The sequence below is a fragment of the Nestor notabilis genome, unplaced genomic scaffold (assembly GCF_000696875.1).
Source record: "Nestor notabilis isolate BGI_N333 unplaced genomic scaffold, ASM69687v1 scaffold6793, whole genome shotgun sequence".
Taxonomy (NCBI): domain Eukaryota; kingdom Metazoa; phylum Chordata; class Aves; order Psittaciformes; family Psittacidae; genus Nestor; species Nestor notabilis.
The window spans coordinates 31,893-44,401 of record NW_009922311.1 but is presented as its reverse complement, the minus strand read 5'-3'; the positions used below and the strand labels follow the sequence as shown (position 1 = coordinate 44,401).

At 37.7% G+C, this 12,509-nt stretch overlaps 1 protein-coding gene across 1 annotated transcript in view; it reads right to left on the bottom strand.

Moving 5' to 3' along the window:
• Nucleotides 1-267: 267 nt before the first annotated feature.
• LOC104403424 (protein EFR3 homolog A-like) overlaps nucleotides 268-12,509 on the bottom strand; it is a gene marked incomplete at both ends in the record, with an annotated part of 43,488 nt that continues 31,246 nt past the window's right edge. The window contains 7 exon segments of the mRNA XM_010011555.1: nucleotides 268-428; nucleotides 1,481-1,548; nucleotides 2,053-2,184; nucleotides 3,359-3,520; nucleotides 6,394-6,469; nucleotides 6,908-7,080; nucleotides 10,076-10,127. Of these exon segments, the coding sequence (XP_010009857.1) occupies nucleotides 268-428; nucleotides 1,481-1,548; nucleotides 2,053-2,184; nucleotides 3,359-3,520; nucleotides 6,394-6,469; nucleotides 6,908-7,080; nucleotides 10,076-10,127 (824 nt within the window).

Here is a 12,509-nt window from a genome sequence, read left to right as displayed (position 1 = left end):
TTCTTAGGTATACTTTTGAAAGCAAAGACTTCACTAAAAATAGTCAAAGTGGGTTCAAGAACTTTCTGCCCCACCTTCTGAATTTAAGGAAAAAGAAATAAATCTTAAAAAGTCACAAAGTTGAAACTTCTCAGCAATAATACAGCAGCTCACGAGAAAAAAAGAACATCTTGAGAAAACAGAATTATCCTATGATTAAGTTTTGTTGCCAAGCAGTCACATTACATTTCATTGGCAACAACACATTCAGAAAGAATTCTTAATTACAGGTACTTAGTTTTGCCACTAATTGCTACTTACCTGTCACCTGGGGTACATATGGGACTGACAGTCTTTCCACACTGTATCCACTGCCTCCTAATGATTCTGCAATCTTGTTTGTCAGGAAAAATAGATCTTTTTCATGCTTCTCTAAGGATTTTGGAAGACTGTCAAAAAACATATTTGAAGTTGTTATTTACCAATAGAGATTTTGTTCATTAAGTAAAAGATTTTTCCAGTGTCTGCAAGCAACCAACAAGGGTCAATGGTAGTGATTCAATGGAAATAAAAACTTGCTCAGTTTTTTACGAATGAATATACAGCCCAAAATTAGTCTGTTGAATACCTCTGCAATATTTTCAATTATCTTAAAACTTCCTGGTTATCTGAAATACATTCCTCACTTATCCTGCTATATCTTGAAAGAATATTCTCTGTTAAATACTTGAAACTGCAGAGCAGTAGGATTTTGCCTTGGCCATCAGTGTGCAGCAAAAAAGGCTAAGGATAAGTAGGCTACATTAGGAGGAGTGCTGCCAGGAGGTCGAGGGAAGACATCCTTCCCCTCTACTCAGCACTGGTAAGGCCACACCTGGAGTACTGCATCAAGTGCTGGGCTCCCCAGGACAGGAGAGACGTGGACTTACTTTAGAGAGTCCATAAAAGGGCCACTAAGATGGATTAAGGGGCTGGGTCATCTCTCCAATGAAGAAAGACTAAGGAAGCTGGGACAGTTAAGCCTGGAGAAAAGAAGATGGATTTTATCAACATGTACAACTACCTTAAATGCGGGAGGGTGGAAAGACAGGCTCCTTTCAGTGGTACCCAGTGGCAGGGACCAGAGGAAACACAGACTGAACATCAGGACACACTTTTTACTGTGAGAGTGACCAAACACTGGCACAGGTTGACCCAGGGAGGTTGTGGAGTCCCCAACTTTGGAGATACTCCAAAGCCAACTGGATGTGGTCCTGGACAGCCTGCCCTGTGTGACCCTTCCAACCTCACCCATTCTGTGAGTCCCTCTAACTACAATCAAAAATGTCCAAACCACACATTTTTTCATATATACTTTTAATCTTTGGTTTTCTTCTGCCCATCCTGTATACTATTAAACCTCTAAATTATTTTTCATGCATGCAACATATTTCAATGATATGTTATTTTTCAATAGTAAACATGTACTTTATTGTTCATTAATTCACATTCATCTACTTACTTGCATTTGTCTTTGAAAATTGTTTCTGGTAGAAAGTAAGATGCTTCCAGACTTCTAGTTTCAATGACCTAAAAAAACCAAAACAAATAGAACAAATGGAGTACCATAGCTATTTTCTCTAATGACCAAGTTGCTTAAAGAGGTTCTACTGTAGCAGATTACCAATCCTTCACTAACATCTACCTCAGTGCAAATTAGGCCTTTACAGTTTCTTTTGACCAGAGACAGTGGCACTCACACTTCAGACTAAAAATCAGGTTCCCATGGTTGTGTGCATGCCACGACTGTTTTACCAAAGCCAGTGAGGCTGTAAAGTCTCAGATGGGGACTTAGCCCATTATCTGTGGTTCCATAAACAAAATAAAAATGCTTATATATGCCTTGAGAGAAGAATATTCTGTGCATAATTTTAAGAGTAAGCAAGTAATGCCATCAGAGACCAAAGACAAAGAGTGATGTCAGTGGATACAAACACAGAAGATCAACACGACAATTACAATGGGTTATTTACCCATTTTACTGTAGAATGTGTGCTGTTCTAAATGACTTAAAATTACTTAATTATGTGTTACCTTGCTGACATGCTGACAAAAGGCAGGAACTGCAATCATCTGACTCAGAAAGTTTAGATATGCTGCAACCAATGCCATGACACCACAACGATTAAACATTGGCAGATTGTCCTCATTGATGATGGCAATGTCCTGAAATACAAAGGATAGTATTATACTTTCCAAAGATAACAGGCTGTCCTGAATATATGGAAGTCAAAATGATTATTAGGAACACTAGCTGACATGTGATGATTATCTGGTATTACTTAGCATTTACTACCTGTCATCTTAAAATCCTATTCCTTCAGCTCACTCCTGATTAAATATATATTGATCTGAAGTTAGAGAGCTTGAAAGATTCAACCCCTATGAAGAGAAATAAATCAGCCCAGCTCAAAGAGTTTGATGCTGATCACCACTTTTTTCAGAAAAATTAGAAACAGTAGTTTAGTAATAAAAATCAATCTTGTGGCTCACAGATAGAGTACCACAAAGGGAGTTACTTAATTCTTATTAGTATGTCTATGTTTATCCAGATTGTATTATTTTAGCTCTAGTAAAATCCTAATGTAATTTCCATCAAGGATTTATTCCAGTGACATATTTTAAAATTAAGGATGCACTCTGCATTTCAGAGGTTTCATAATGCAGGTGCACATCAGGAAATAAGGCTAATGACAGAGAGTGAACTGGGAATACAGGACACAATCTCATCAAATTTCTATGACACATGCTAGCACTATTTTTACGAATGCTTTAATTTCAACACAGATAAATCTACTAAGTTACACAGTTTCTCCAAGGACTGTAAGTAAGCATGAAATAATGTCTGATCCTGTAAAGGAAACGTTAAGGAATAAAGCCTGACAACACACTGATAGAATTTTACTCCAAGGTAAGATTAAAAAGCCTTGCTTCAGAAATATTTCCAACCAATGAATTAACCAAAAGCTTTCTTCCAAGGTGAGGACAGTCCACATATTTTATACAGAACACTAACACAGGATCACAGGTTGTAAGAATATCTTCTCAGTCTGATAATGAACATATTGGTGACTCTGGGGAATGTTTGAATGCATTTCCACATTTGCTATATTTCCCAAAGAGAACATGATGCAGAAGTTTGTTAATCTGATTAGTTTAAGCTTCCCAATTAGCAAGTGGTATGTACAAAGTGCACTGCCTTCATGGATCGATCCAGTGCAGGCTGAATAATGCAATTTCCAATATGAAGATCAATATACAAACAAATAAAGTTATACACATCTCCAATTACAGATATAAATTGCCAGTCAATGAACCCAACCCTGATTGAAAGTCATACCTGCAAAGCAATAGCTAATCGAATGAGGTCTATAACCACTTCTTCATTGGCTAGTTCAATTGTGGTAAGAGCTAGAGATGTAAACAGAAGTTCAAAGTTTTTTTGTACATTGTCTTCTTCTTTACAGCCCAAGTAGATGTGTCTGTACAACTGCTGACCATGCTATAGAAGACAAAAAAAGGGAACATGAGTATTAAAATCACAGAATAATTTAGGTTAGAAAGGATATTTAAAGGTCCTCTAGTCCAACTCCCTACTCCAAGTAGGGCCAACTTTGATGTTAGATCATTTTTGATAAATAATTACAGAAATACAACATGATCAAATACATTCATACACATCTGTACACAAACGTGTACATGATTAATCAAGACCACTAGCTTATAACAACAGCCTCTTTATAATACAGTAGTGTCCTATTTTATATGGAAGTGTACAGGCAGAGATGATACAGAAAGCTGCACATGAATACTGCACTGTGTGTCAGACATTGGCATTCACTTCCTACTGCAATATTCAGCAAAAAAATTGCCTGTTTATGAAAAGAAGAAAAGAAAAAGCAGATCTTGAAACATTCTCCAGAACGTCCAAGAACTGAGGAGTTTCAAGGGTTATCCTTGTGACAGCATCAAATTTGTTCATTAACCAGGTCTGCTTGAATAACAAATGCAGAAAAAATTCTTCTAGAAGGTGCTCCAGAGGATGAGTAGAGCTCATTGACCAACATGCACAGGGAGGCTCTAGCTAGTGGAGAACAGCAGTTATCTAATGAAAACCCCTCAACAGTAACTTCCCTTCCTTATAATACTCTGTGTAACCAAATCTTTGTAAAGAAACTATTATCTTAACATAGAAAGGCAGGATAAGCTGCAGGTTTTGCGTGCAGCACCCAACTCTACCACTCCAGCATTCTTAATCTGTAGAGGATACAGGTCTGTATCATTTGACACAGCTAGTTTTCAAGATCTAAGGACTGATGCTTTATCTCTAGAAGTACTAGTTCAGCATTAGAAGGAGAAAGAAAACTCATTTTTAACATCTGTTTTCCAAGCAGGACATATTCACTTGAGGAATAATAAAGATGACACTGGCCTTTTTATTACTTATAAAATCAAATATATAGCTGTTCAAATATATGTTTAATTTAGAAAAGAGGGAAACAGAGCTATTAGTAAGCAACAGAAGCTACTATGAAATAAGCACAGTGAAGGTTAACTGCTTAAAACCAGTGTATTTGGAATATAAAAGAAATGAAATGATTCATTCCACTGATGAAGAATTGCAGTTAGGTATGAAAATAAATTATTGTGTAAAATTTTTTGACACACAGGATCTTTCTAGAAGCCTCCGAAATGCAAGAAGTTCAATCCTTCCCTTTAAAGAAAAGACAGAAATAAACCTCCTGGCTTTAAGAAACTAGACTGAGATGAGAAGAGTTTTGTGCCTGTGTTTGGTTTAGTTCCACCTAACTGTAGCTATTGAAATTCCTAAGTATGATACACAGTTGACTTAGGATTCCCATCTGACATCAAACAGGCCTAGATGGTCATTCAGATCTTGATGGACATCTGGAGATGCTTCATCCCTCTCCTTTGATTATGCAGGGAATACAGGAAGAGTAGGCTGCTAACGAACACATCTACCCTAGGTGAGTAACATTAGGTTTATGATACACTCCTGAAACAGAATCACATGGATAATTATGAACGAATTACTCCACTCCCCAGGGTTAATATGTTTTTTAGAAGACTGTAATCTTTTCTTGACCTGCTAAAAGTCTCCTTTCCTCTCCTGCCCTCTTTAAAGATGAGAGTGTTAACAATTCAAATATTTAGTTTGATGATTAAATTTCCATCTAGTAACAATCAGTAAATACAACTCAGCCAAACTGCTTTAAATCCTAGATATTAAATCGATGAATTAACATTTAATTCACTTTTTACAAAGATACATTACTAATAATTGTCAGCATTGGGAGTATTCTTTATACATATATTATTCCAGTATTAATCAAAACAGGTGTAAATACACTGCAAGGAATACCAACTGTGCTAACCTAGCCAGAACATTTATCTTGCATTTATCAGCTACTTGAAAGCTGAGCATCTCTAGTTTGCGTATTATAATATATGCAGTATTTTTGCCTCTGGACAAGTTAAACTGCAATTCTTCTGATATTTATAATTAGAATATTAAGTCAGCACTCTGAAGAGATATTTTTTATTTCACAGCTAATAGCAAACAAAACCAAAGCAGCATGGGATAGCTGTCAGAAATGAGTATATTTTCTGAGGCAGATAAGAGTGATAAACATTGTGAAGCCCGACTGAGATGACTTCAGTACTTTGTATCATTTTTTTGGTTACAAACATACCTATGCAGATAAACCACAGACAGGAATGACAGAGCACATTAATTATATGCTTTTATCCCCACACTGAGAATAGGGTTATATTGTACAGAAGCAATTTCACTCTGCATAAGCATCATCTAAAAATAAAATAATAGCTTTTTTCTTTAGAACAAAACATTCTCAGAAGTCAACTGGCACAATGCCCTGTAAAAACTAATCTTGTACGGAGGTGCCTTTTCTCTTCAGAGTTAACTTTCTTTAACATCTTTACTTAATACATAAGATACAAGTCCCTGTACCAAGGCTTTTAAAAAAGAATTTAAAATAAAAAAAAAAATCTGGAAATACAGCAAAATAAAAGCCATACAAATGTAAAACTACTACTGAACATGAAATGTTGCACAGGGATGGTCTTTTCAGAATCATGCCTTAGATATATACTGTTCTAATTTCACGCGTGCAAAGATTTTCACTAAAGACAAACGAAAATTTTATTCCATGGAATAACCTCTCAAGTCTCCAGAGCACCTCAAGTGATTAAAATCACTTTAATTTGAATTAAAATGACTTGATACTGATCTTTGCAACTTGTTGCAAAAGCGCAGTTGTAGAAGAAAAGCAAAACAACTGGCTCAGTTACTTTTCTTTCTAGACAGAAAAGCTAACTTTTTCGTTCTATTACCTTTTTCATGAAGCTCACGTCTTGCCTTGAAATTTTGTCTCGTTTTATCTTTAGATCAGAAACATCTGGTATTATTCTACAAAGGAAACAAAAATGTCACTTTAGCATAAGGAAGTTGAAAAGGAAGAAGACGTGAAATACATGAACTATTCAAACAAATCCTGAAGCAATTTCCATTTTAATTATATCCATGTTTAACAATGACATTCAAATTTCAGCTGAAGAGGAAGAACCATAAACAGAATTATGACAACCACATATTTTTTCCTGTATATCAAATACCACAGCCTGTCTTCCACAGTTTAACCAGAAGGTATTTGGAATAGTCCTTAAAGGTATCGTGCACTGAGGCTTAACTGTAAAACTCCTGCCATCAATAAATGACACTGAGCACTGTGCGTTTATCAAGCCAGTACATTAACATTTCATATAAGGAGAAATATTTTACAATCCATTTATCATTCAGATATTAAACTAGAATTTCAAGTAGGCCAAAGCAAACAGAAAGAAGTACCGTATCCCTCTGAGCTTTGCTCTGTTGTCATGCCGATCAATGAGGTTATGCAGTATTTCCAAGACCAACTGCCTTAGCTCAGAGTCTTCCATAAGTGAAGGAGACAGTAACGGGTCCAGGAATGGGGGAGGAAGTGCATTAGTTATCGTTGTTGCTTTGTATCCTGAAGTCACCTGTTCAATATCAGAAGTAACGTTACTGTGGGTAAGAATTTCTTGTAGCTATCACTTTTTAGCCGGCTTGCTTTGACATCTGAAAGGGGGATTCAAATTCAAAGGTGGATTCAAAAGTATTGGTTTTGAAAATTCCTAACCTCACCATGAATTTAGAAAAGCCCATGTTCAAATGAACTCCCTCATCTGTCCTGAAGTGGTGTTTCTCAGGATCCTTCCTCTACCAACACACCCAAAAGAAAAAATAAAGGCATCATTTACCAAATTCTTTTGAAAAATGGCCTATGAAAGCTGCAGGGCATAAAATAAGGACAGTAACAACTCCAACAGAGATTTTTGCATTTCAGGCACTGAGCTGCTCATATATGGTACTGAGTACTGGGGCCTATATGTACATCTTAAACATTTATGGATATTACCTTTATTGCAAAAAAGAAAGCAAGCAGCGAACATCATTTTCTTAGAAATCTGGTACCACGGTGTTGGGTTTTTTCCTCTTCTACACTAACACTACCCCTGAGTTGCCTCATTTGATTACTTGTATTTAAAGCAAGCTCTGTAGGTACATAAGGAAAAGTTAACTTCAATCTGAGAATTTAAGTATTAATCAGCTGAACATTTACAGCAGTCAGAAATGTTTAAAATTTACTGTCTCTTAAAACGAAGGCTACAAGAACATTACAATCGCAAAAAACCTGGGACTCAAAACCTGACAAGCATAAATTATTGAGGATGAGGGGGACAAAATTATTCAAAATTTAATTATAATAAAAGCAAACTTATTTTTACCTAAGACTAAAAATAATCTACCTTCATTATGCATATTCCATGACATTATAGCTTCTACTTGTGAACTGCATTGTTTTTGGATGGAATAGCTGATTTTCTTCATAGCAGCTCATACGATGCTGTGTTCTAGATGTGTGGCCAAAAGAGTGTCGTTTTAGTTGTTGTTCTACAGGGACAGGGACCACTAAAACACAGGGTTGTTTTATTTACTGCTGAGTAGTGGTTACACAGAGCCAAGGCCTTTTCTGCTCCTACCAGTGAGTAGGCTGGGGTGCATGAGGAGATGGGACAGAGCCAGGACAGCTGACCCCAACGGACCCAAGTGATATTCTAAGGCCACAGGATCAAAACAGGGGCATTTTGCAAGGGCTGCCACTGCTTGGGGACTGGCTGTGTATCAGTTGGCTGGTGGTGAGCAACTGGGGTTTAAGTTGGTTTTTTGTCTGTCACCTGGGTGGGGTTTTTGGTTTTATTTCATTTTTTATCACTTTTTCTTGGTTTTTCTTTTGTTTTCTTATTTACTCACTAAACTGTCTTAATCTCAATCCACATTTCTCTCCCTCGTCCACTGGGGAAGAGTGGGCAAGTGACTGGGTGGTACTTTGCTGCCTGCTGAGGTTAAACCACAACACGTGAGCAAGCATTATTCCTACATCGTAACTGACTTGTTGAAAGGAAGCTGGTTGGCAGAGGAACATGAGGGTACATGGAGGTATCTAATAAATCATTTTGAAAATGGAAAATTACTAATATTATAAGCAGTAAGGCCGCAAAGAAAAGTGAATGCTTTTAATGAAGTGCCACATTTTAATTGCCTACACAACATGAAGTTGTCTGCCTGTGTGTATGCATGACAACAGACTAATTAGGTTATGAAGTATTACTCTTTTGTAAAGAATACATGATGTACAATGCCTAGCTTAGTACACAGAAGAGGTAGGGTTCAGTACTTTCTAGTTCTTCAGCATGTGTGCAGACTAAACCTCGTATACCACAGACAAAAGCTTTGCTCTGAACACAAATTCCCTCCCACATTTTTTCCCCAGGATTTATCAGTGTCGAGTAATTCATTAAGGACCAAAACATTCACTTTCACATCTCTGGGAGATGATGGGATTTTACTTCCATATTCTAAAAGAGGCTCCAAATGAAAATTCAGTGTTAAAAATGTTAAATTCTTTCCACATGCACAATTTGAATCCCTTAAAGCATACTTACAGGCTGTGCAGCACCCCAAATAATTAGAACTGACTTCAATGGAAATTTTTAAGATTGGCGAGATGGGTATTGTCAGGAACAGTTTAGGCATAGCTGAGTCCATCTTTAATGAAGACAATGTGAAAAATGGCCCCCTGAGGTCCTTTTTAACATGCTTTCTACCCTTAAATTGTAACTGTGAATGCTCAGCACTTCTGCCTGCCAGAATCTAGCATTTTATATTTTGACAAGCAAAGAAGAGTTTAACTGATTTGCCTAACACCACACACAAGTTTAATATCAAAGCAGGGGTAGAAACTCATTCTCCAGGAATGCATTCTTTTGCTGTAGTCATGAAATCATTCTTTATGTTATTTTCTCTACTTCAGCCACAAAACAGTTTTTAGTTTCTGCAATAAAATATGTCAGGATTCTACAGGCAAGAGCCTCCTTTACTACCCACTTCTGACTCCTACCATCGGGATGTATTTCCAAATATACTCTTTGAAGGTTTACAGTTGAAAAATGTATTTCTAATAAAACATTTAATCAGAGCTTAGAAGAAACTTGGGAAATACTAGGAAGGAAAGAACAATGGTGCCTGGGGCTCTAAGGCTTGGAGATAGGCATCCATCCCTACGGTTTTAAGAATATTAGTCATTCTACTAATTACAGCTTTTCTGGTGTCAGACAAAAGTGATTTCACTTTGATGTTGCCAGCACTGCTGTCAGAACTAGTCAACTCAACCTACTCTATGATGTTCTTTTGGATCTGCAGATCCAATTATAACCAATATTCACTAAACTGCTCTAAGAGATGGAGGAATATTTCTTGAGTTGCTTGTAACGTAAGTTGGGAAAACACTGTCACAATTTTACCCAGTAGATCTGAGTAAAATGAAGGTATGTTTAATCTCATAATACAGAATTGTAATACCGTACTTATGTGTATAAACATAAAAAGTGAAACATTGTGTGCTTATAACATACTGAACACAGGAAGGCTTACCATAAGTAAAGATCTCAGCAACATAATTTGAATCCGCCTGGTTCCCAAATCCCTACAATTAGAAAGAAAGATGAAAATTAGTTTCTTCACATATCTTCAAAATATTATTGTACTCCAGACATCATTCTAACAACTGCAGTTTTGAAAAGTGAATACAAGTCTTGGAAGAGACAATGGATGACCACAAATAAGTATCTCCAAATGAGGTGTACTAACCAAATGTTTTTCAAAGGAACATTAATAGAAGGCCTAAAAAAAGCACATACAACTGAAAAGACTGAATTATATATGGAAAGCAGATCTAAATCTTCATGGTTCATTCAGAAATCTCTTTGTATCTGAAATGTTCAGCCCCTACATGCTTGACTTAATTTTCCTAAGCATCAGCACTCAGAATTTCTTCTGAATTAAAATGTAATGGAGTCATGTAATGAAGTCTTTTAGAACATCAGGACATTTCTTTAAGTCAGACCCCAAAACTCTGAGACTGAAAAAGACTTATCAACAAAATCAGCAAGAAAACCTGAAAGAACCCTCAGTTTTCAGATCATGGGAAGGTACATGGAACACCACTTAACCTGTTCTTCACCTGTACTCTTCTTCCATCTGCTGGTACTAGAAGACATTAAATACCTACTGGTATATAGTCACATATGCACTGTTCATGCAAGATCTTACACATAAGAGTGCACTTGGAATTAATTGCTCCATTTACAGAATGACAGAATGATTAGGGTTGGAAGGGACCTCTGGAGATCATCTAGGCCAACCCGGGCAGGGCCACCCAGAGCAGGTTACACAGGAACACATCCAGGTGGGTTTTGAAAGTCTCCAGAGGGAGACTCCACAACTCCCCATGGCAGCCTGTTCCAGTGCGCCACCACCCCCAACAAAAAGTTCTTCCTCATGTTGAGGTGAAACTTCTTGTGTTTTAGTTTATGGCCATTGCTCCTTGTCCTGTTGCTGGGCACCACTGTAAAGAGTCTGGCCCCATCCTCCTGGCATCTGTCTTTGAGATATTGATCTCCATTAATGAGATCCCCTCTCAGTCTTCTTTTCTCTAGACTAAACAGGCCTAGCTCTTACAATCTCTCCTCATAAGAGAGATGCTCCAGAGCCCTGATCATCCTTATGGCTCTCTGCTGGACCCTCTCCAGTAGCTCCTTGTCTTTCTTGCACTGAGGAGCACAGAACTGGACACAGTACTCCAGATGTGGCCTCACTAGGGCTGAGTAGAGGGGGGGGATCACTTCCCTTGACCTGCTGGCCACTCTCCTCCTGATGTATCCCAGGGTAATACTGGCCCTCCCGGCTGCAAGAGCACACTGCTGGCTCATGGTCAACTTATCATCTACCAATACTCAGCTGAACTGCTCTCCAGCAGGTCAGCCCCAACCTGTACTGGTACTTGGGGTTATTCTTCACCAGGTGCAGTATCCTACACTTGCCCTTGTAAAGAAACATTTAAAGAGGCTCTGTCAAGGAAGTAGAAAAGGTACAAACCCTTTTGCCCACCGAACAGCACAAAGAAAGAACAAGTCTCTTCACAAAAGTTGGTCCCTACGTACCAGTGGAAAATTCCACCTTCATGGGCTCTCATCCTGACTATATCCCATGGCAGTATCATTCGGATCTTGTGTAGAAGAGACCAAATTTTCAGGTAAGTAATGCAAGATTTTCTCAGCAGTCAGAAAGCCTGCTTCGTTCACAATGACACACATGCCTCACACCAACAGTCTCACGTTTACACAGAAGCCCATGAAGGAAAATTGTACAGTTAAAAACAACCCCAACCCCCTCACCCCAGCTGGTAACCCAAGTGCTGAATTGTGAATAGATTCATATTTCAAATATCTTCTCAATGAGTGGGAACTGCCTGGCACAGACAGATTTCTAGCTTCCACGGAATATTGTACTGTACTGCAGGGGCTCAACACTATATGAAAAGCTACCAAGAAGCCAGGAGAATGACACTGAATTCTTACTTATGCTTGTAGGGGATCAGACATATGTGATATGAAGTGTCCATGCATACCTGGAAAGAACAGCTACAACCTTTCCAGTGACTTTCCCCATTCTGGGGAAAAGCAGTCTTTTAAACATAATGATGCAGGAAAAAAAATTACTTCAGCACATGGCAGCTTTTTAATTATGGGTTTACAACAGAAGTTTGCCCACCGGTGGCTTTATTTCTAAATAAATCTGGAATATCTAAACAAAACCAAATTCATTGGAATTTTTGCAGTTTATTTCTTAACCTGAAGTCAGCTTGTACAGAATGAAGGAAAAAAAAACCCAAAAAATATTTGTAACTTAGACAGCTATTTGAAAAATTTAGTCATAGCTCAACTTCCCTCATTCATAAAATACACACAGAATCATAGAATGGTTTGGGTTGGAAAGGACCTTAAGATCATCCAGTTCCAACCCCCTG